The sequence below is a fragment of the Podarcis pityusensis genome (genome assembly GCF_964106645.2).
Source record: "Podarcis pityusensis genome assembly, chromosome: Z".
NCBI lineage: Eukaryota > Metazoa > Chordata > Lepidosauria > Squamata > Lacertidae > Podarcis > Podarcis pityusensis.
The window spans coordinates 23,391,058-23,416,397 of NC_138044.1; the positions used below are offsets into that span (position 1 = coordinate 23,391,058).

At 44.0% G+C, this 25,340-nt stretch overlaps 2 protein-coding genes across 11 annotated transcripts in view; both read right to left on the reverse strand.

The window, feature by feature from the left end:
- The window catches only part of ARHGEF9 (Cdc42 guanine nucleotide exchange factor 9), a 261,134-nt gene that overhangs the window by 57,071 nt on the left and 178,723 nt on the right, over positions 1 to 25,340 (reverse strand). For all 9 annotated transcript variants that reach the window (XM_080989724.1, XM_080989725.1, XM_080989730.1 and 6 more), the window contains one exon: positions 14,518 to 14,697. In XM_080989724.1, the coding sequence (XP_080845850.1) occupies positions 14,518 to 14,697 (180 nt within the window). The remainder of the gene's footprint in view (positions 1 to 14,517; positions 14,698 to 25,340) is intronic.
- The window catches only part of LOC308468057 (uncharacterized protein), a 60,215-nt gene continuing 49,474 nt past the window's right edge, over positions 14,600 to 25,340 (reverse strand). Inside the window, exon 2 of one of the 2 annotated variants that reach the window (XM_080990013.1) lies at positions 14,600 to 14,697. The gene's annotated coding sequence lies outside the window, so the exon portion shown is untranslated. The remainder of the gene's footprint in view (positions 14,698 to 25,340) is intronic. The other variant, XR_013981415.1, reaches the window with a different exon arrangement.

The window sequence follows — 25,340 nt, forward strand, 5'->3', positions numbered from 1 at the left end:
GCACAACCCTAGAGTCGGACACGACTGGCCCGTACGGGCAGGGGTACCTTTACCTTTACCTTTAAGGATCCTTTCCAGGTGTGAACAGTGGTGACCCCAGACTTGTTATTCAACTATTCAACTGTCAAGTGTGTTTTATAATTGTTTTGAACGTGAAAATGTGTTAGTATATTCAACTTCTTCTGAAAATCAGGATATGAAAATGTAACTTGCAGAAAAGTGATTTTTATTATTTCTTTAATCTGAGTTACAAAAGAGTGTGTGCGCGTGAGAAATCTCCCAGAAAAAGACCTTACACCCTTCTCTCCAACCACACCTACCCAGCGTTATATAAGAGGCTCACCTTCTGACTCCTAACACTTTGTACCTTTTCCAGCAATAGTAAAACTTAGAGCCCATTTTAATGTCTTACATGAGGGAGCAGAAATGAAATGCAGAGAATACGGCTGTCAGCTCTTGTTTTTCATGTCCTGATGCACCTAAGGTGGAACAGGGGAGTCAGGCTGCAAAAAAAACAAAACACTTCCTCCACGATACTGAACCTACTAGTAGTGATGCTGGGGTCAAACAGAACCACTGTTGTAAAGGCAAAGCAAAGCTTTTACTTGGCAGGCTCTGAGTGAGTGGAGTAAAAACTAGAGGGTTGTTCTTAGAAAAGGGAAGAATCACACTGTTCCATGCAGTGGAAAGCTGTACCTTTGGGCTTGTTCTCATAGCTTGCTGTGAGTTATAGCCTAGAGACATGCTTTCAGTGCCAGCTTACGGAGAGTGAAAATAAAGGAGGTAGGTGCACTTAAAACATCATGTCAAACTACTATTGGTGCGAACTGTTGCTTAGAACCCAAAACCGTGGCATGAACTTCCAACATGTTGACAGGCAAATAATGATTTCTACTCCCATTCTCCAGTCTTTTGACACTCAGCTTCATAACTACATTCTTGCCTCTGTGGTACATGGTTAGGGCTTAGCACACTGACTGTCTTAAAGGAGGTCCCAGGTTCAGTCTCCAGCTTCTCCAAATGGGGCTGGGAGAGTCCCTTGCTAGAAAATCTGAAGAGCAACCGCCAGTCAATGCAGAAAATACTGAACTAGATGGATCTGGGTCTGACTCAGTATAAGGCAATATAAGGGTCTGACTCAGTACAAGGCAGCTTCCTCTGTTCTTCTATGGCTTGTAAATTCAGACTTCATGCCAAAGTCACATTTCGGTCTGCCATTTTGATTCAAGATGGTGCCTAGCATCCAAACATTGATTAAGATTGTCGCCCCATCCCGGGATCTCTCATGGCAACAATATCTCAAGAGGTGGCTTAACCTATGCCAAGAAATGGGCAAAGTCCCTCCAAACTCACATTTCGGTTTGCCATCTTGAATCAAAATGGTGCCTGATGTTCAAAAGTCTATGAAAATTGCTGCCCCCACTGCAAAAACCCTCCGGCAAAGTTTGGCGATAATAACTCAAGAAGTGTCCAAACGCAGAGAGAACAAACAAATGGACAGGTGTGTATACAATAAGAAACTAATTGAAGCTGTGCTGATGTGAACAGCTAGGGGAGGGAGAGCTCTAAAACTTATCAGAAAAATAACACTTTCATTGTTCTCTAAGACAGTAATGTGAACATACCCCTAGACCTTTGAGGGCAGTGCTGCCTCATCCAAGAAGGATTGCAACCCTCCTTCTGAAGAGATGGGTTTCCCCCATTCACAGCATCAGTCATCTTATCTGGATTAAGTGCCAGAATGTTCCCCCTCACCCAGCCCAAAACTGCCTCAAGGTATTGAGTCAGAAGTTTAACAGTCTCCCTGGGACACTTAGTTGGAAAAGCAGGGTAGGCAACACTTCAATCTAAACCACCAGATAACTTTCCCCAGTGGTTTCATGTACATGTTGAACAGCATGTGACACGGGGGGGCGGGGGCGGGGAAGCACCTGAGGAAGGCTGGCCATGGTCAATCTGGTACTCTTCAGATGTTTTGGACTACAACATGCTGACTGAGGCTGAAAGGGCTTGTAGTCCAAAACATCTGGAAGGCAGTAGCTAGTGAAGGATGCTGTAGGACAAGGCCAATCACAGCCAGTTTATCACTTCAGCATATAAAGTAAGCAAGGCTGGCCAAAGACAGTTTGCTGCCTCCTAAGAGATCCCACAGATTTGTCATTTACACACACACACACACACACACACACACACACTCTAAGGCCATCCCAATTCCCCCCATTTATATTTTTGATATTTAAAAGTGGAAGCTTCTGATTCTCTTCCTCACTGCTGTGCCAGAGGCAAGGCGGGGGGTGGGGGTGGAGAATAAGCCTTGGTCTTGATCATATAATGACATGGCACAGCTAATCATCACATGCAGTGAGTATTTCCCTCAAGCATTCAATAAGGGGTATCACTTCCAGGGGGTCCCACTGTCAACTCTGGCCAAACAGGTATAGAAACAATGCAAAATCTCTTTAACCAGAAGCAAAAGCATTTAGACAAGGAACACTGGAAGCTGCCTTATACCCAGTCAGACCATTGGTCTATATAGTTCAGTATTGTCTATGCAAACTGGCAGCAGATCTCCCAGGCTTCAGACTGGGTGCCTCCTAGCCCTATTTGAAGATACCGGGGATTGAACCTGGGGCTTCTGCATGCAAAATAGATGCTCTACCGCTGAGCTATGGTCCCTCCCCCACACCAGTTCCAGTCTCTGAAACCCCCACCCAAATCATCTCTCTCCAATTATTAAGACTTACAAATATAAATAAATTTCAGATATTTGTTAGGAGCTTGGGGATTTGAAGGATTGCTGCAGAGGTTTCATCCAGTGGTGTCTAAGAGGTAGAGAGGTTTTTGAGTTTCAAAGGGTTACACCCTGTACAGTTTTAATTGGGCCTGTTGGCCCAGTCACAACACTGCCAAGCAAATCTTCTATGCTTCACTTGCCTGCCTACTCAACCCTGCTTGATGGTTTGCTTTAGACAACAGTGCACTTGAAGAGACAAATTGGGGGTGACATGCTCTTAGTTTGGTACCTTATTAGATGTAATCTTCACTTGGATGAGACACTGTTCCAGTTCCAACACTCTTTTCAGTGTTTTGCTGAAGCCCAGACCCCTCCATGGGATATGAGTGCACTCCCTGTGGAGACCCTACTCTAATCTCTCCCATTATGACCTAGGTTGTTTACTGTGAGAGACTGAGTAGAGGAGGCATCTTCCTTGCAAAAAGCCAGAGATCACAAGAGTGGGATCCATGTCAGGGGAGACTTGGATCTGAGAAGTGTCAGACTCTGTTATCTCAGCCTACCTCTGGCTGAGAGGAAAACTTAGAGTGGGGAGATGCATTGTCTGGGGAGTCATTGTTCCCTACACCAAGATCTTGCAGGTCAGAAGATATACATTTACTGCATTCTGAAGGCTCAGAGTGCCCCTCACTGCCCCATGCCATGGGAGACAACACTTGTAGAACTAGGCAATGGCCATTTAAGAAACAGAGATAGTTCCCCTGAGAGGAGCAGGATAAAAGCAGGTCCAGATCAGCCAGCCTTCAAAAGGTGTCAATATGCTGCTAAGAGAACCATTCTTCCTGGATGACTTCCAGCCAACACCTGGCATAGTGATCTGTCCAGGGTGCTGAATAAGACTGAACGGTTGTGATCCTCCTGCCCCATTGGACTTGACTGTGATCTTGGTATAACCTTGCCCTTCCAGGTAAGTGCCTCTGCTCCAGTCTCTCCTGAGAGCCCTGAGCCAAACTAGGATGAGACAGGGCATTACACAGGTGAATCAAATAGATGAGAACAGTGTAGTCATGGAGGCAGCAGTGTCTTTCTGGCAGCTGACTCAGTAGGATAAGAGTAGGAGGTGAAAGACACACCCTCATCCAGAAAAAGTGACAACCCCACTCTTGGGGGAAATTGCCAGCATGCAAATGAGGTTCCTATGCATCAGCTGAGAGATGAGGAGTAGGACAGGAAATGAGTGCAGCTTGAGTCCTCTCAAGGCATTCAGAAAGAATGTGTAAGGGGTGAAATTGGAGGAGGATGGCATGCACACAGCTCCTCTTCCCAATCCCCACACTGAGCAGGAAGGTCTGAAGGGAGCATCTAAGCATGTACACATGTAGAAGGCTCCCTGCAACTGGGAACTCTGTTATCCAATCAAGCACACTTAGAAACCCTCTTCCAGCCTTCCTGCTTGATCTGGGAGGATCCATTGTGGAGCAGGGCACAACCTGCACAGCTGCTCCCTCCCCAGTTTGGGCCTCACATTTTCTTTCTGACCTCCTAAAAAAAGGCTTCAGAGGGCAGCCAGGCTTGTAATAATAAGATACAGTATTGGAAAAATTTGGAGGGTGCTTATTTGGCAAATAGCACTTGTAAGAAACTAATAAAATACAACTGGCACAAGGTCTGAAGCATAAAGACTGGTACACGTACATGACTAAACATGAAAACAGAGAACTCCTTTCATATTATAAAACATTTTGGTTAGCATAAACTAAACAAGGTCTTTTCTACACATGGTGGTCTTGGCTAGGAACTTTGTTTTCTATTTGATTGTCATTTTGGACGGATTGTTCAAACATCATTTTCTGGTTCAGGGTGAGATATTAAAGGTTATGTTTGTTTGATGGTTCAATATGCTGCAAGAACTTATTAATGATAGATATAGATATTAACTTATTAACTAATTAATGATAGATAGACAGATATAACAAGAAAGCCCCATGGAAACACACTCATCCCGCGTAAGTACTCTCAATTCCTGGTATCTGCTACATGCAAGGTCAGCAGCTGAGGGAGAGAAAATAAGCCAGGTTTTGCTGCTGTCCACTCTAGAGGAATAAGGGGTTTAAAGAGCCCTTTGTCTATGTCTAAAGGGGAGGTGTGAAAAATGAGGGCTTTGTAAAAAACTTTGTTGCTGTTCCCACAGCAAATTAAGGTTTCAAGGCACCCTTTACCTCCATCTCCCTTGTGTATCTCACCTACACAGGAGAAAAGGGAGTGACATAAAGAGGGTCCCTGGCAACTAGCCCAAGGGTGCTGAGCCACCACATGCCCACCCCTACACTCAGATGTCCCAAGCACCCCTTTCCTTAAAAAGGTAAAAATAATAAATAATAAATCACGTTTAGATATTTAAGCCTACAGCTATTTAAAAAAACAACACCTGCATTTACTTGGAGGCAAAGACAGTGCAGCAGGAAGATTCCCGCTTGCAAGTCTCCTTTGAGCATTTGACACAACTCTCCATTTAGCTGGTTAGACAGAACATTTTCTGCAGCTAACCTCACTCATGTTGCCTCTCACTGAGCTGCTCTGTGTTTTTGTGTGAGCAGAGTAGGAGTGAGAAACATTTCTGACAATCGTGCTTTTCATATTGTTGCGGGTGGGGGAACTGAGACTGTAAAAACCACAGGAGTCCCTTCAAGAAACAATGACAAGACTGCAGAGCCCAACACTCTGGTCTTAAGATTCCTCCTACCGAGCAATAGTCATGCATAACAGGAAGGCCATCTTGATGAAAAGGAGAATTGCATTTAAGAAATTTGCAATTATTATTTTTTAAAATAAAATATTTAGCAGGATTTATATATAGCTTATTCATAAAAACCTTTAATGGTTTACATAAAGTGATTTATATTGAGAAGTGGTAGAGTGGTTAGAGTGCTGGGGTAGAACCTTCGAGAGCAGAGTTCAAATCCTTACATAACCATGGGGGTCAGTCACCATCTCTCTGCCTAACCCACTTCACAGGGTTGCTGTGGGGATAAAAAGGAGATGAGGAAGAACCATATATGCCACCTTGAGCTCCTTGGAGAAAAGGTGGGATAGAAATGTAATAATAATAACCTTTGTGATAGGGACAGGGGGGAATTAGGTTCAGCTTGTATTTTAATGTGAACCCTCTCTAACTTGCACTTTCTAAACACATATAATCCTTCAAAATTAACACTGCTCTGAATTTTGTAATATGGTTTTTATTTATTCTTATTTATTAAATTTAGCTACTGCCCTTCGTCCGATGATCGCAGGGTGGTTTACAATATAAAAACACAAAAATAAATTGCAGAGTAACAAACAAAAACAATACTGCCTCAGTTCTCAAACCAAAAAACCATGTGCATATTAATGGGATGTTTACCTAGGAACATATATATCATTGAAAATAACATACAAAAAAAGCAAGAATGGTGGGTTGTGATGGTTCATTCCTGAAGACTCACAGAATTCATTGGATTCCTGAGTGCACTGGGGGAGTTTCTAGTAGCTACAGCATAGTGACCCTCTTGAAGCCCTCGTCATGCTGTGGAACAGTTAGATGTGTTAGGCTATTGACACGACTGCCCCGAGCGCCCTCTCCTGCATTGTGGGGCCTGTTGTGTACTTTGGCTCACCACTGAAGTAGGGGCAATGAAAGAGACCAGACAATGGCTAGAGTGCAAGTGATGAAAGAAGCTGACAGAGTATGAGTGAAACATAACTGCGGAGCAGTCAAAGCAGTGAAGAAGTCTCACTTCTCTGCCTCCATTCACATCTTAAAGTAGCCACCGCGTGGAACTTTTTCATATTGTCCAGGGTCTGGTAACATCTACTTCAGGGAAGCGAGTTTTAGGCCCAGTGTAAATTGTATGCAAGGCACTTTGAGGGTAAAGTCACTCACTTTTGTAAAAATATCAATGCCACATCCACACTCACTACATTCAGCGGCGTAGCTAACTGCTCTGGTGCCTGGGGCGGGAGGGGGGTGTCATGCAGCCAGGGGTGGGGCGAGGTGAGCCTCTCCGATGCTTGGAGCCTCTCCGCTGCCTCCCCCTTAGCTGTAGGGAGGCTGAGGGAGAGGCAGTAGGCAGGCGCAAGTCCTATGCTGCCGTTTCAGGCAGCGTGGAACCTGCAGGCATCTAAGCCACCACGTCACACCTAAAAAGTTTTGTGAGCCCATTTTTTGAAAAAACACACACTCATTTTGTCAAACCCCCCTCCTCAGTGATGACACCCGGGGTGGACAGCACCCCCTACACCCCCCCTTCCTCTGCCACAGACTACATTCCCCAGTGAGGCATCCAGTGCAACATCTGCTTCAACTTATTGGGATCAGCTTCAGTTGATGTCGCCTGACAATGTGGACAAGGTTCTTGGGACAATGCAGCCAGTGGCCAGCAACATCTCTCTTCAACCCTGCCCCTCTTGGCTTCTTAAATCTTGCCATGGGATTATGAATGTGTGGATACAGGGTGTGGGCAAAACATCCATGTGGAAGGGAGTGGTCCTGGCTGTCCTGAAAGATGCAGTTATCAAACCACTCCTGAAAAAGCCCACCGCGGACCCACTGGCTTGTGACACAATGTGACAACTACTACCCAGTTGCAAATACTCTCTTTTTCGGGTAGGTGATTGAGAGGGTTGTAGTGCAACAATTGCATGGTCTCTTGGTATGAAACCTATTTCATCCAATGGACCAATTTCAATCTATGTTCAGGCCTGGTTATGGGACTGCATTCACCTTGGCCACCCTGATGAATGGAGAAGGACATGGTGAATGCAACTCTATTATTCTTACTTGATCTCTCAGCAGCTCCCTGGCAATTGTGCTTTGGGTGCCACAGGGTACCATCTTGTTCCCTAATGCTGATTAACATATGTGAAGCTGTTGAAGTCAACGTTGCAAGATTTGGAACGTGGTGTCATCAGTATGCTGATAATACCTAGCTCTCCTTCACTGTAACATCTGAATCAGGAGAGGTTGTGGAGCCTTGGACCAATGCCTGGACTCGGTGGTGGGCTGAATGCGTGCCAAGAAACTGACTCTAAATCCTGGCAAGACAGCGGCACTGTTGGTGGGTGGTTCCCAAGTCTGGATAATTGGTCAATTGCCTCCTTTGGATGGAATCGACATCCCTCTGAAAGAGGAAACTTGCAATCTGGGGATGCTCCTGGATCCATCTGTTGCTAGAGGCCCATATGACATCAGTAGCTAAGAGTGGCTTCCACCAGCTTTGGCTGGTACATACCGTATTTTTTGCTCTATAAGACACACTTTTCCCCTCCTAAAAAGTAAGGGGAAATGTGTGTGCGTCTTATGCAGCAAATGCAGGCGGGAGGCTCTGTCAGCGCTCCCTTTAAAGAGCCGCATGGAGAGTGTGTGCAGCTCTTGGGGGCTTTTCTCTAGCGCTCTTTAAAGGGAACGCGGCTCTTGGGGGAGCCTTAGCCGTGCACAGCCTCTCAAGGCCGGAGAGGCTGCGCGTGGCTAAAGAAGACGCCAGGACAGCGAGCGGGATGCATCCCGCTGGATGTCTTGGCTTCTGGCTTAGCCATGGGATGAAGTCTCTGCAGGGGAGTGGGGAGCCTCCCCTAAAAACTAGGTGCGCCCAATCGTCCGGTACGTCTAATAAAGCGAAAAATACGGTAATTTACATCCATTTCTGGACCACAATAGCCTGATCACTGCGTCCATGCACTGCTAGTCTCCAGGCTGGATTATTGCAACAGGCTTTATGTGAGACTGCAAAATAATAATAATAATTTATTATTTCTACCCCGCCCATCTGGCTGGGTTTCCCCAGCCACTCTGAGTGGCTTCCAATAAAACACTAAAATACAATAACCTATTAAACATTAAAAGCTTCCCTAAACAGGGCTGCCTTCAGGTGTCTTCTAAAAGTGCAAACTTAATTCAACCTCTGCTTAAAAACCTCCAGTGAAGTCTACCAACTTCCAAGAGAGTCCATTCCTTTGTCAACAGGTCTTACCATCAGAAAGTTGTTGCTGATGTTTAGTCAGAAACTCCTTTCTTGTAACTTGAAGCCATTGGTTTGGATTCTACCTTCTGGAGCAGGAGAAAACAAGCTTGCTCTGTCTTACATGGGACGGTCTATTAGATATTTGAAGGTGGCTATCCTATCCCCTCTCAGTCTCCTCTTATCCAGGCTAAACATACCCTAATTAATATCATTAACAACAACAAAACCAAACGAAAAACCCTAAACAATACCACAACCCAAGAGTGTGTTCAGCAACTTTTGTAGCTGGGGTCAGTCCATGTCCCACTTTTCTAGGCCAGGTGGGGAAAGGCCAGCAAGGCAGGGAGCAAGTTTTCCAGGACTCACAGCCCAACCTGTTCTCAATCCTGAGTAAGCAGGGGACCTGCCAGCAGCAACAATGGGGTAGCAACCAAAGTGATATCCAGGGCTACTCCAAGATCAGAGTCCAATCAAGCAGAGTCCACAACAAAGAGGCAGGCAAGAGGCAAAAGTGAGAGGAGTCCATGGCCAGGTTTGTGATAGGCAGGACATAGAGCTGGTATATTGATGTTGTCTAAGCAGCTCTTCCAACCCAACACTGGGGGTTTTCAGTGGGAGCTGCTGGAACCAAATGCTTACATCAGCTGACTCCTGTTAACTTCCTCCTTCCCAGAGGTCTCCTTAAGAGGAGGGCCTTATTCCTGAAAAGTTTGCTCTTGCCTGTAGTCCTTGCCTGTAGTCAGGTCCTTCTCCAAATGGGCCAGGTTTCCCTCTGGCATTGAAGGCGACACTTGATCTCAGACTTGGGACCCATTCCATCTCAGCGTCAGAGGCTAACCACTCTCCTAGGCAAGAGAAGTTTGGGGAAGTGCTTGGTGCCCAGTTGCTTCCTGGTGGGTGCTAGCTCTAATGCAGATCGAAATGATTCCTTTAATGACAGCTCTGGATGCAAAGGGGGATTAGAAGCCAATTAGCTGACCAGACATATCAATACTCTAACCTCAGAATGGCCAGAAGGTCATGAGGGGTTTCTGGCCAACCAGAACTTACAGCCAGGTTACTGAGGTGTCTCTCGTGAGGAAAGGTGGTGGCATCTTCCAGGAAACGCATATTTAGACTTAATCCAATTACCAGTGGAAAATGCCTTAGGGACAAATAAGAGCACATGGTTGCATTCAAAATGGCAAAGGTTCCAAGGACTAATCAGGCTGCAACCACTGTGAGAGAGGATTTGGCTTAGACCAATGCAGCTTTCTGTGAGACCTTTGCAATGGTACCATATTCAGTGCTCTGAGCAAACACAAAACAGACACATCATTTACAGGACATGTGCAAAGTTCCAGCTGACTTGAGCTTCTTGGTAATGTATGTATAAACATATATGTGATGCTTTAAAATAAGCTAGAATAAATAAAAAGTTGCTATTCTGAAATGCCCACGGTCTTCCCATTTCGACAAGAGGAACTGATATTATGTGTAATCTGTTTTACCTTTTTAAAATTCTGAATATTAAATTGTTGCTACCTGCCCTGTTGGTGAAGGATGGATAAGAAATTTGATTTGATTTAATTCAATAATAAAATTATTTTAAAAGTCCTTGCACTAGTGGAAATGCTTATTTGGATGCTGATGTCCATATAAATAAGCAGGCGCTTCCCCACTGAGGTCCCACGCTGTAGACAGATTGCTACAGTAGTTCTTGGAAAGTCTTCACCGTGACAAATCTGGGAAGAAACTGCCAATTTTTTAAGATGCAAACCTAAAGCATCTGAAAAACAGTCCCTGCAGGGTTGGGGGAGAAGTATTTCTGAAACAAGGTGAGGTGCTTGATTTGCTCTCCTTGCTGTTGTACTTTGAAGGACATTTGTCCAGAACAAACTGTTCTGCTGTAAAGAGGATGCTTAGTCCTCACATTTAGCCTTAGGTTTTGTTTTGAGTCTGGTTCCCACATTAACACCATCCATTTGAAACAGCATCCAGTTGCCAAGAGACTTCTGTTCTGCTCAAAGAGCTGCAATTGTCAGAGTGATTTAACAATCAATCCCTCTTCACAGGGAACCCTGGGAATTGTAGCTCTGTGAGGGGAATCATAGAACTGAGTTGGAAGGAATCCCAAGGGTCATCTAGTCCAACCCACTGCAAGAAACTCAGCGAAGGAGCGTCCACTACCTCCCAAGAAAGAAGGTTCCACTGTCAAACAGCTCTTACTGACATTTAGTCGGAATTTCCTTTCTTGTAACTTAAAGACATTGGGTTGAGGTCCTACCCTCCAGAGCAGAAGAAAACAAGTTTACTCTGTCTTCCATGTGACAGCCTTTTAGATATCTGGAGATGGCGATCATATCTCCTCTCAGTCTCTTCTTCACCAGGCTAAACATATCCAGTTCTCTCAGCCATTCCTCATAAGGCTTTGTTTGCAGACCTCTGCACACATTCCAGCTTGTCAAAATCCATCTTAAATTGTGGTACCCAGAATTGGACACAATACTCCAGGCATGGGCTAACCAAGGCAGAATAGAGCGGTACTATTACTTCCCTTGATTTGGTGCTATACTTCTGTTCATGCAAGCTAGAATAGAAGTAGCTTCTTCTTTTTTATCCCCCCATCTTATCCTGGAGCAGCTGATTCTTCCTGCCTAAGTGTAGAACCCGACTTGTTTTTGAGAAATCACAGCATCCTTTTCTAAGTGCTCACAGAGTGACTGTTGAATGATCTGTTTTAGGACCTTTCCTGGTATTGATGTCAAGCTCACCAGTGAGTAGTTACCTGGGTCTTCTAACAACCCACAGTACCTTTAATGAACTACAGATCCCAGAATTCTTTGGGGGAAGCCATATCTGTTTAAAGTGGTATCACTGTGTGCTAACTACCGTATATAGTGTGCATGTGGCCCAAGAAACAGAATCAAGGAGGAAGCTCTGCAGATGAAGAGGCGGGACTCTGCAGACAGAAGACAGCTTGATTCTGAATGCCTTGACTCACGAGAAGCTCATTTGCACTTGACCCCAGTGGAGTGCCTTTTAACTTTCTTCCATATATGTCATTGGCTGCTATTTAATTCTACAGGGAAATATCTAGTAGAAAAAGCTTGCCTCCCACCCCAACTACAATTGTATAGGGGTGGGTGTTTGGTTTGCCTCTGCAGAGATGCACTACACCCCCAGACGTCTTTGTAATATACAAGCCTTCGCTATACACACACCAGTTATCATAAAGGCATTTTTCGTGCAAATGGTAATTATTACTGTTATCATAACTGGTTGACATTATGAACAGTGAACATAAATTAGGGATTAAGACAAGCTAGGGTGGTTGGTATAACCTCAGGTGGAAGAGACAGAAAAAGCAATGCACCATCAGAAAAGTATTGCATGTGCTGCTTATAAAATTGCCTCCTCTTTCCACCCACCAGCACAGCTAGTCAAATTACCTGGAAAGTTAAGCAGATAACACCCAACTCAGATGATTTTGTAAGGAAAAAGGAATCGCCATATCTCTTAGGCTTCAAAAGAGATTAAAGCTATTGCCCTACCTATCACAGAGACGCTGTGCTGAGGAGAAGGATGGATGGAACTAAAAAGGACAGGGGTTAATATCTGGGTCTCAGCCCCCCCCCCCAACTGTCTGAGAAGTCCCTAGAAAAATGGTAAGGAATTATGACAGCGAGGAAGTTATCCTGCTGCACTTTTGCTCTCTTGGGACTAATAACAATAACACCATCATCAAAGTTCTCCTATTGTTCCCAACTATGAAAGGTTTGCTGCATTCGAGACAAATTGCAGGGTTGCTTTGGGAGCCATGAGAATACACCTATCCTATCAACAAGGAAGGGAAGAATGACAGAACCACAGCTGAGCTGATATTTTTTGGAGAGAAAATATCTGCTATTTTTTTCTTTTCTCTGTCTGTCCACCTCTCCATAAAAGAAAAAAAAATCTTGCAGAATTTTCTCCACCACTTTATATGATTGCCACCATTCCCCTACCGAACAATACCTTGTTATGATGGTACATCATAAAAGATTGTGTTGGAAGCAAAATAGTGGCCAGGCTGTTAAATCAGATGTTGATGCTGCTGCCACTTGAAACAGATGCAGTGGTGGTGGGGGCAATGAAATGACTTGGGGTAAAAGAATGATGCTGTGTTACTGTCTCTGTTAATGGTCAGCCCCAGCCATGAGAAATAGATGGGAAAATTTCTCCATCTCTGGAGAAATGCCATTAAATCTACCTCACCTGACATTTTTCTGTTCTCAAATAGGATGGAAAATTTCAATAGGCTGGTTACTTATTTGCTATATTTATGAGACCCTTTCGTGAAATATAGTTCCCTAGGCACTGTACAGAAAAAAAGAATGAAACATAACAAGAAATATGCAATACACATAAAAGAGACATCCAGCCTACAAAACCAAACACAAACGCAGCAGAATAAAACAGCCAAGAAAGACATATGTTAAAAACTTCCGGAATTCTTAGCAAGGCCCTTTGCAGTCCTGGCAGAAAGGTCTTCTCATGTGTTCCAACATTCCCTGATGTCACTTGGATTGTGTCTACGGCAGACCTGGGGACTCTCTCAAAGCCAAATTCCATCCTCACACACAAATTCCATCTCCTCCTCACACCACACACCTCACCAATCCTATTATGAATCTTCCCTGAGTATTTCTGCCTGACTCGAACATATCACTGAACTCTGATAATGCTCATTGCTTGTTATGATGGAGATATGGCTGTGCAGGAAGTAGCCTACTTTAGAAAGGTAAAATTAGCACCAGTTGCTCTGCCCACTTTTGCTTCTGGCCCCACCCATCACTGGCATGTGGTCCATAGAAGGTTTCCTGGATGGAAATGTATCTCTTATGCTGTAAAGAGGTTTTCAACCCTGGTCTAGAGAGGGGGTTCTACTCAGGATTCATGACTGGGGTCTCGAATTCCCTCCTGGGGGAAAGTTTCTTTAGTTCCCCTTCCTTATGGTGTTTTGACAGATGTTCTTTTTAGGAAAGGCCTTTGCTCTACAACTAGGGTGGCCCTGAAATTCATTGTAACAAAGAGGGTAAAAGCGGGCACATATCTGCATAAAATCTGTATGTGTGCAAATATTTGCAGAAGTACATATGCAGAAACACACACTGTATGTGCAGCTGCTGGGGGAGCATGTGGAGATGGAAGTGAGGAGTTGGCCATTACCCTAAACATACCACTGGCACAAAGCGTGGCAGGTGTGAACACGATGGTGGAGATACATGGTTGTTCGTTAGGGTGGGCAAAAAGGGACAGAGATCTGCATATCAAGTTGCATGTGCTAACTTATATGTGTTAACTTTTGATGGGTAATTCAAGTGCCAGCTTTAAAGCCCCAAGTGGCTTGGGCCTAGAATACCTGAAAGATCATCTGCTCCCATATAAACTGACCCTAATGCCATCTACCAAGGCCCTTCTCTGCAGTGCCCATGCCAAATCAGGTGCAAGAGTAGCTATCAGAGAGTGGATCTTTTCAGTGGTGGCACGTTGACTGTGGCTTGCCCTCCTCAGAAATGCTTGCCTGGTGCCCATGGTGTACTCATTTTGGTGCAAAGTGAAGACCTCCTTGCCACCTGAATAGCCAACCGGATGCTTCTTGAAAGTCTACAGGGAAAGGCAATGGTGGCAAAAGTCTTCCCCTGCTGTGTGATTTCATAAAGCAATGGTCATCACAATATCCATGAGCAAGATACAAATGTTCAGGAATAGAGGAAGAAGGGAGAGAGGGAGAGAGGGAGAAAAAAAGAGGGTCTGACTCACCCTTACAAAGCTGGCAGGAAACCATCCTTCTTCATCATCGATCTGTCCCCACCACCAGTCCTTGTTGGAGGCATCCAGGACCTTGATAACGTCTCCTGCTTTAAACGCCAACTCCCGGTTGGCCATGGTGACGTGATCCCATACTGCCTCAGCGCTTACAATAGAACCGCCACTGATCAGCTTGAAAAACAAGATAAGAGACAATCAGCAAATACGTCTTCCCTGGGAAAAGGCTTGTACCCTTTCCTCCACCCTCTTAACACACGAAACATCAGCAGGCATTTCCTAACCATATCATTACAGCAGGTTGGTTTGTCCAATACTTCTTCCTTTTAAAAACAACAACCTTGCTGTGAGGAATTTCAGCTGTACCCCAGAGCAATGCTTTTACTTTTTTCCAGTAAACTATTACAGCATTTTCTAGTTAATGGAAAACCTACATTACACACACACACACACACACACACACACACAGAGAGAGAGAGAGAGAGAGAGAGAGAGAGAGAACAGTAAACACTATAACATTTCAAACACATAATTTATATTTAAGAACTTTATATTTTTATGAAACTCTTTCACATGTGACTCGCACACTACAAAACCCCCTGCACACCATGTATTAGGGCACACATCCAGTTGACACAACACACCATGCCAGTTTGTTGGGCCCTTCCTGGCACCTTGGGGGACTAAATCTCACCAAGATCACTCTGTGTCTGAGCTACAGCACTCCAGAGGCTGCAGATGAGGGCACACACAGCTCCATGCACAAATAAAATCTCTGCAGAACTAACCAGTGTGGTGTAGTGGTTATAGTGTTGGACCAGGACCTGGGAGACTAGGGTTCAAATCCCCACTTGGCCATGAATTTCACTGGGTGATCTTGAGCCAGTCACTGCCTCTCAGCCTAACCTACTTCACAAGGTTGTTGTGGGATTTATATGAGGAGGAACAGAACCAAGTACACCACCTTGAGCTCCTTGGAGAAAAAGGCGGAGTATAAATGCAATAAATAAATTAAGCATCATGGTTATAACCAAGCTTTGTATTGCCTGGGCAGATTTCCTATGCAAATTGTCTGTTGGAGTTGTTTCAGGAGAAAGCACTTTGCTAAGCGTTTTCCACCTGAGGCGATATAACTGAGATGCAGGTTTTCTGTCTCAGTGAGAAAGAACTAGACTTTAGTGTGCACCCCAGAAAACACCCAGTCCTCCCAGACATGCAGGAAGAGATGGACAATGGTAGGTTATGAAAGTTTCTCCAGCATTAGTAATCTTCTCATTGAGGCAACCTTGATAAGTATCATATCCCCTGCCTCAAGAGTCCCAGGGTTGGCCTGAGGAGAAAGCAGATTCAGATGACTCATGAGTTGCACCCCTCAACACTCCCTTCTACACCATCCTAGCCTAAGTATGTGTCTCTCCTATCATCCTTGGAACCTCAGCTTCACCTGCCCCAAACCCATGCAGATGCATACAGCTGCAGAATTCCTATGGGCCATTTTGGAACACAAGAAAAGCCCCGTAGTTGGATCAGGCAAAGGCCTATCTAGCCCACCCCTATCTTCTCACAGAGACCAACTAGATGCCTAGAGGAAGCCTACAATCAGGACCTGAGTACAAAAGCAGAACTCTTCTTGCTTAGGATTTCCCGCAACTAGCCTTCAGCATCAACATCTGGCCCTAGACATAAGATATGACCACCATGGCAAGTACACTTTGATAGCCTTATTTCCCACAAAGCCTGTCTTGGGAGGGGAGGGTGAAGCCATTGGAGAGGGAAAGCCCTGCCAACCTTCCTAGGTTTTCGGAGCGCTCTGGTCTCTGGTTGAGAGAATGTTTTTCATAATTTAGCTGCTAGAGTCCACTGGGAGCTGCTGAGGGCTTAGGACTGGAAAAGACTCCAGTAATCACTACAATTTGCCCTGCAGACCCCAAAGCCCAGCAGAACAGGATAATAACATCCAAGGGTTCTCCAAAGAAGGCCACATTCCAGGTTTTGGTCTAAGCTCCAGCTCCAGCTGTCCAACTCTAGGTATACCACTGATTCAAAGCCTGGATTGGCTTAGACTGGCTCTGAAGAAGCTATTAATGAGAATCCCTTCAAATATCCAGCTGCCAATATGGCCCAGTCTCACACTGTCTCAGAATCTGAGGTGTGGTGGTGCTTGTTTGAGGCACACCATGTGAAAACTCTATGTGGACAGAATATAAGTCTTTCACAAGGCACATGACTTAAGAATGGGGCTGCATGCATTTAAAAGCAATAACACGCATGCACACACACACACACGGCATATCTGAATCAGAGAGCCCACAAAATAATGCTCTAATTACAAGAGAAGGAAGTGTCCATTCACAGTTATGTGATAATTCTCTGGCCCTGCACCATAACAGGAAGAGAGGAGGGTCAGTAGACAGACACAACAGCTCTGTTCAGAGCCCCTATTTGCAAAACACGTCAGTGAAATACAGCAGCTCAAAACACAAAGCCTTATCCTTGGTAGCAATTGATAGACATCAATGTTTGACTCCAAGTCTTGGCAATATTGCTTTTAGGGCTATCAAACACTGTCAAGATTCTAATACTCTTGCAGGTCATCTACTAAATGTTATCACTGCATGTCATCTACCACACTAAATACCAATACACACTAAATGTCAACTGAAGCTGGGAGGGAAATGTTTGCAAATATTCAACATTTGACATTTTCTAGTTTTTACCAGTTTAAATGCAAAATTCTAAACTTGTAACTCCATTAAAAATGCATTTCCCACATAAAAAACCAAGAATAAGCCTCAAATACCTGCACCTCCCCACCTCAGAAGGAGGATGGGGAATCCCCAACATAGAAGCATATTACAATGCCAACCAAATACGCCATATAATCCCATATATACTAGAAGATGAGACAAAACAATGGGTACACCTAGAGAGGGACACAATTGAAAATACCTGCACCACAACATACCCACTCCTCCCAAACAAACTAAAGAAAATTCCCACAACACTTAACAGGTACACACAGACCATGCTCAAAGCATGGAAAACACAAATAGGCAAACTATCCCCAACCCCACCCCCACTAATCCCCCTGGTGTACCACCCATTATTCCACCATGCAGCACAAAACCTCCAGATAAAAACCTGGCAAACCAAAGGCTTATATCGCCTAATAGACTTTTATAAAAATAACAAACCCTTGTCAACACAAGAAATACAAGACAAACTAGAAGACACCCAAATGCCCTGGTTAACACAACACCAACCACATGCCCTCTTAAACAACCCAATAGTAAAATCAGCAGCAACTAGGCCCCTGACAACCTTCGAAAACCTCCTCCTAACGACGGTATCCGCAATATACAAAATACTACTCCAAAATCCCGCAAATCCCTTAGATGCAATCAAAAAACAATGGGAAAATGACATAGGCTATGAGATTAACCCCACTCAAGGACCAGAATGTGGTCTAAACCCCCCTTTAAATCCATATCAACGAAAAGAAAAGAATTCACACTGAAACTCACCTACAGGTGGTACCTAACACCAATGAAATTAGCGCTAATACACCCAGGAACCTCACCAAAATGCTGGAGAGGGTGCACCTCCACAGGCACATACCTCCACATGTGGTGGGAGTGTCCCAAAATCCAACTATTCTGGACAACAGCCATACAAGAAATATGTAAAATAACTAAGCAAGTAATAGACATCACCCCAGAATTGGCCCTACTAAACATCTTCCAAGACAACAATGCCCATTTACACCACAAAGTACTCATAACCCACCTACTTTCAGCAGCCAGAAACACCATAACCAGACACTGGAGAGACCTGTCAGGAGTAAACATGGACCAATGGTACCAAATAGTATGGGAAACAGCCCTACTAGAAAAATTAACTAATAAACTGAAACTGACACGGGGACAAACAGAAGAAGACGCCTTCACCCCGGTATGGCTCCCCTTTATCACATACACAGCCCAACAGGACAATGACAATAATCCACCAACAGCATACAAATCAATATGGCTAACCTGATCCAAAACACCCACCCACCTCACTCACACACGAAAACAAAGATCACCACAGCCAATCACAAGCAAACAATCACACCCTAGGCCAACCCCAACCTCTCTCACCACCAAAGGAACACAAGTGAACAACACAAGCAACGCTGACACCAAACTCTACATACATTAAACATAATAGAAACACCGCCACCCGACCCCACCCCCATCCATCTTCCCTCTCTCCACCCCCCCTTTCTTTTTTCCTTTTTTTCTTCTCCCCCTAATGCCTCAACAAATGAAACGGATTTGTAAAAATGTTACATGGGGGGGGGGGGAAATACGAGGCATTACACTTACTTCTGTAAAACAAGAAAATCCTTAATAAAATATTTATTTTAAAAAAAAATGCATTTCCCTCCCAAAATTCAAAACTTGTAACCAAAAAAGAAAAAAGGAAAAAGAAAGGAAATATATGAGATTCGTCTGATATGACTTGCTTTTGAGAAACCCATGTTGGGTCTTAGTCATCACAGTCAAATCACTACCTCTACTGTAGTAGCAAACTAATGTATTGAGTGACAATGCCTATGTACCCAAAATAGGGTGACATGTAATCAAGAAGGGGGTATCAGTATGCTTGAAGGAACCCCAAGAATATCAGAAGTATAATTCCTTTTTAAAAATCTAATGAGACCAAAAGGGGGTCCCAGGCAGTAGTGGCTAGTGGGATGTGTGGGGTGCCTACCTCCCCACCTCCCCCACCCCATCCTGGGAAGTAGAACCACTATGTGGTGTTGAGAAGCTAGGAGAGCAATGCAGCCCCACCTGTGCTGCTCTGCTGGCCACTCCAACTCCAAGAATATGGTCTGAAGACACATGAGACCATCACATTGCTGAGTTCAAGCAGAACTTGCTCTGGTCAGCGTCTGGGTGGGAGACTGCCTGAATACCACATGTACCCTGCCTTGGACTCTGCAATGGAAGAAAGAACCTAAATGTAAGCAAATAAAGCCCAAACAATCCAATGAGGGCTGAGCCAATCCTAAGTGTCCATAGAGTGGGGGGATGGAATAGGGTATCCTGAAGGATGGCATTGCTAGCTGGCTGGCACTCTAAACAAGTTCATTCCCCCATCCCACTCTGCACAGGGTAAGGATACACTGCAAAAAAATTGTACTGTCAAACACTAGATACTGCTGTGCCTCAGTTATCAAGTGTGCTGGATAGTAATATTATGGCACAACAATTGTAGACTTCATCAAACATGGCTAAATAAATAACATCTAGGACACAATGACAAATAACACAGTGTGTCAAAAACACATTCTGCAATCACATATTTAGAGAATATTAATTTTCAAACTTGGCATATGAGACTTTCAGGGAAAATTTATCACAGAAAACTCAGTTCAGCTCTAGAAGTTTTCCATTCTGTACCACAGCTGTCATTCTTGACTGCAACACTCTGACCCTGTTAAATGCCGCAGAATGCCTTAAAAGGTTTCCAGAATAACTATCATTTTCTGTTACACTTTAAAAGGCTTAAGGGCAACATCCAGAAATTGGATCTGCTTTTCAAGCTATGCCAGCAATGAAGAAGACAGAATCATGACCTCAATCAGAAGCAAGCAAGAGCTGAGGATGAAAGGAAGGAACCTAACTTAATATGTTGGCTAAAGTTTACTTTTCAATCACCTTTTTCCGCATATTCAGTCTGCGTGTGAGTGGAACGTAAGAGACTTTCTTGCAACTGTGGGAGGAAAATATGAATCCCTGTGACCAGTGCTTTTTTTCTGGGGGGACGCAAAGGTGCACATACCCCTAAACATTTTGTGAATCTAAGTTTGGCCTCATTGAGGGGCAGTATTTCAATATGAGTAGGAAAATAAGAGTACCCCTAAACAATTTTTTTATAAAAAAGAAGCACTGCCTGTGACCCACATGTGCAGGGTAAATAACAAAAGAATCAGCTGGGTACCTGGATTCAAAACATGGGACAAACTCCCGCTCCAGCAGGAGAGAGTCCCCAGTAGCAGAGTTTAAACTCCCCATTTTCTACCCCTCTTGCAATTAACAGACCACACACTGTTCAGTAAGTTTTAAATGACTTACTTACAAAAGTTCCAAAGGTCAGATTCATGCATTTATCTAAGCAGCAGCAAGGAAAACACAGGTATAATATTTCTTGGGTAGAAAATACAGATAGTTCCAAACATGTGCTCTAAGCTTAGAAGTTTGCTCAGACACATCTTCCTTGAAGAAGAAGAAGAAGAGTTTGGATTTGATATCCCGCCTTTCACTCCCCTTCAGGAGTCACAAAGCGGCTAACATTCTCCTTTCCCTTCCTCCCCCTTTCCCTTCCTCCCCCACAACAAACACTCTGTGAGTGGGGCTGAGAGACTTCAAAGAAGTGTGACTAGCCCAAGGTCACCCAGCAACTGCATGTGGAGGAGCAGAGATGCGAACCCTGTTCACCAGATTACGAGACTACCGCTCTTAACCACTACACCGCACTTGGTCAGTTATATGGTGTGGAGAAAGTGAAAGGAAGAGAAGCAGCTTCAATTCCTCCCTTACTGAGGGAGAATGACCACCTGAGTTTAGAAACAAGACCTTTCTGGTCTTAACCCCTTCATGCACTAACTAGCACTTATACATAGTAAAGTTTGACTGAAATTTCCCACAATAATTACTATATTGTTTCTCAGCACAGTGGGGAATTACTATATTACATATTTCATCCCGGTGGGAAGGACCATAGTCAGATAATTGGTGTGCCTGGTCTGTCTGCTGCCCAAGTGATAACTATGGATGGACAGTTTCAATGCCCCTTATGTACTTCTTACATGTGTATCTTTAAGTTAGCCATTCAAACAGAGTATTATTTCAAATAGAGGGTTATCTTCTGTAATGTAGGGCACTTGGCTACCCTAGGGTTCACACCCCTCCATCTAGTGTCCAGAGAGTCAGTGTGAGAACCTGCTCAACATCTGAATTAGGAACTACTTGGAGGACTCCATCCCTTCCATAGCTGTGGATACCCATTAATGTTATATAATTCATTTCCTTATGAAGCTGACCCTCGTTCTCAAAATAGCTCCCCTGCCCCCATTGTTAATTGTGCAATTTGGAATTTCACCAAAACATCTTCAGTGGGCTATTACACCTTGCTTCCACTCCTGCTCATTTTTTTGTTGCAACTGTGAGAATCAATTGCTGGTTTGCCATAAAAAAAGAAGATATTTAGTGGAAGGAGAAAACTGAATCTTTATAATCTGCTGCCTTGGATTTGGAAAAACCACAGCCAGAGTCTGTGATAAAAAATAAAATAAAACCTGATGTCCTAATGATTCTGATAACTGCTTCAGCTCCTGCCCCTTATCAGTTGATCCCATCTCTCCAGACTGTAGAATAAGCTGCTTGGCTGTTCCTCTTTAATGGATTGTGATTTTGGCTCATTAGAAGCCTGGGTCTGAGAAGGACAGAACTGTTAAAAGGATGGCTTCAACCTGTGACCCCTTCTTAGGCAGTGGGTCCATCCTCAGCAGACTTCAGAAACGAAAGATTTGTCTTCAAAAGAGCCTGGGTTTTTAATAACCTTGAAGAATCTGAGTGCAAGCCTTTCAGGTGCCTGAAGTGGAAAATCTAAAAAAAGAACTCTGGCCCACTCCCCACCTTCAGACAATTAACACAGGGCACAATCCCTTGGGAGTTTGTTTTGTTTTATTTTTTTCCTATTCTCCAGTAAAAGAAAGAAAGACTCCCAGGGTGGCTTGCATGTGTCAGTAATGAAACAGTCTCTGCCCTCAGGCAGAAGGGCACAGGTTCAGCTCCCAGCAGCTACGGTTCAAGTGATCTAAGATAGCACAACTGACCTAGAGAGTCACTGGCAGTCACACCTTGGCTAATCTGAGCCAATGTTTTGATACAGTAGTAGGCAGTTGCATATGTGCTGGGGAGAGGTCAAAGCACAGCAGTCAAGGACCTATTTGCACTCAGAAGGTCCCAAGTTCAATGCCCAGAATCTCCATTTAAAAATATATCATACAGTAGAGAATGGTTGTCGAGGAAAGGGTAGCCAAGTTGTTGGCTAGATGGATCAGTGGTGTGACTGTGACTAGGGAGGGATGAGTTGCATCCATTTCAGTTTCCTTGAGTTTCAAGTTTTCCCCACATTCAGTTCATCCCATCTTCACATCAGTTTGAGATTATTTCTTAAATGAACGTGAAAATTTGCACACATTTCCCACTCACATTTCTTCTAATATGCCCATGTTGTAAGCAATTTTGCCTAATGCATGCCCTTTTTTGCAAACAGTTTTGCTAAACATAAAACCTGTTTGTACATTATTTTCACTAATGTATCCACTTTGGGGGCACACATTCCCCTCACATAAACCTTATTCTACAATGCTTGTTATTTTGCATAACTGATTCTAATTTTGCTGTTCATGAGGGGAGAAAAGGTACTGGCCCTGACCCAAACATACACACACACACACACCTGGAAATCTTATTCAACCTCCCATTGCCTGATATTTTGGCCATCATTGGTCACAAACCTTTAAGGCTATCTACTCAACCTGGGAGGCTAGAAATCTGGGTCTTTAAGAAAGAAACAGCTAAGATTCTCAGGAAGCCGAATTCTGGGTCTCGTCTAATGTTCTACACTTTTTGGAATGCAGAATTACACTGCAGAATTACAGTATAATACAGTATAATACTCAGCTCTGGTTAGGGATTGCTCATACAAATGTCTCTAATAAGGCCGTTCCACCATGATCACCACACACCAGTAAGCTGAACTGGAATTATCAAAAACAACCCAAAACATTGTGATTTCATGAGACTAAATTAACAGCTCCCCACAAACAATCAAACTGGCACCTCCAAAGTACAGGGGTATTCTGACACACAAGCAAGAGGGGAGCTTGTCTCAAGGTAATTTCCACCAACTCTCCTTAGGTAAGCACTGCACAGAGAAGGTCACCTGAAAGGTGCTGCTGCCTTGTAGAGAAATCTTTTATGCTGCAAAGAGTGCACAAAAGGTCACACACCTTTCCAAGGAAGTGATATGAGTTAAATAACCTCAGCTGCACCTTCCCTCCACTGTCATGTGAACTGGAAGGGTGATTAAAGGTTAGAGATGTTGGCAAAACTCACTGGGCTGAAACCTAGAAATGGGCTTTGGCGGTCTCAGTATTGCTCACCGCACAGAGGCATTACAATCTGAGTCAGAGAAGAATTCCCAGCTTGCCCTATCAAGTGTGTTGGGTGTTATTTGTGGCATTTTTTTTTTTTTTTTTTGGGTGGGGGTAGTTGAGCAAAAGAAAGACCCTTGGCACAAGAAGGTTTTCAGTGGTGGTGTGCTATTTCCTCCCTAACAGTTATTCTCAAGACCACGGTCTTATATTCCTATAAAAATCTTACTGACCTCTTCACTGATTTCAGGAGTTCAATCTGCTTGTTGAGTGATATTCTGAGCTCCAACATCAAAATGGGTGGATCCATCCATCCTTACCGCTGACTAAATATTAAGTAGACTAGGCAAGCATAAGTCTTACAGAGGCTGGCTCACTGGAGGTGGAAGGGCCCACAAAAATGAAACACAATTTTATGCACATAGAAATCTAATTAACGTATCCTTATTTTACGACACATACTAGGAAGGGAATGCCATGCCAGCTGAGCTCTATGGTTACAACTGCCCCTCCTTGTAACTTGTAATCATTCCCTCAGTAATAAAGACCTTTCATTTGAATCCTTTGCTGGAACTGGCTGGCTGTGAAGAAATCTTTGTTCTGAAATAAGTCTCTGGTCTCCTTCCAAGTCACTTTGCTGAAGCCCATCTCCCTGCTATGATTCTTTCCCTCTCTTCTTGCTTTGCACTTACTGCTTTTGAACTGTGTAGAAAGTCTCCAGCCGCAAAAGACAAAACGTAACTGAAGTTTCCATTACTTATTTACAAGCTCTTTTTGCCTTGTTCTATTACAGGCCTCTCAAATGGAATTCCACAAGTGTCCATTACATTGGGGGGGGGGGCTTATCAGATTGCAACAAGAACTACACAGCATCTATTTATTACATCAATACGCCACCTTCTTATGACATAGCTCAAGGTGCCAAAGATGGAGTCCCTAGGCAGTCAATTGGTGCTTCCCATCCAGGCACTGAGCAGATTTGCTTAGGCAGGTGCCTTCAAGTTGTGCTCAAGTCAAACTCAAGTGTGGTCATGTGTCTGCACATGTGTTGCAACCTCGCAACCTGGACTCTGTACAATTAACTTAAATCTCCCAACACACCAGAACACAGAAGAAGCTGGTCCCTCTCATTTGTTGCCTAGTCCTATTGTTACACTGGCCAACAGGACTACAGGTGTGTCATGCAACTGGTGAGGACTGGATGATGGCTAGCAGGACCCAGAAGAAAAGTGAATAGCTCAGTGAGAAGCCTAACGTGTTCTCTCTCTCTCTCTCTCTCTCTCTCTCTCTCTCTCTCTCTCTCTCACACACACACACACACACCTCTTTTAGAGACATGCATTTGTATGACAGTTTGTAAAGTTCTTGCACGCTATCAAAATGCCCAGCATCACAATACAGTATTGCTAATTACAGCTTATCTGAAGGACTGCCTGCCCCTATATAGACCTATAATATCACTGGGATTATCTGGGGAAATTCTGCATGTGGCAAACCCTACAGAGTATCATGGGGCAGTGACCTGAAAACGGGCAATTCCCACTATTGCCCCTGTATTATGCAATTCCCTTCTTTCTACATGTATATGAAGCAGCAACCACCACCT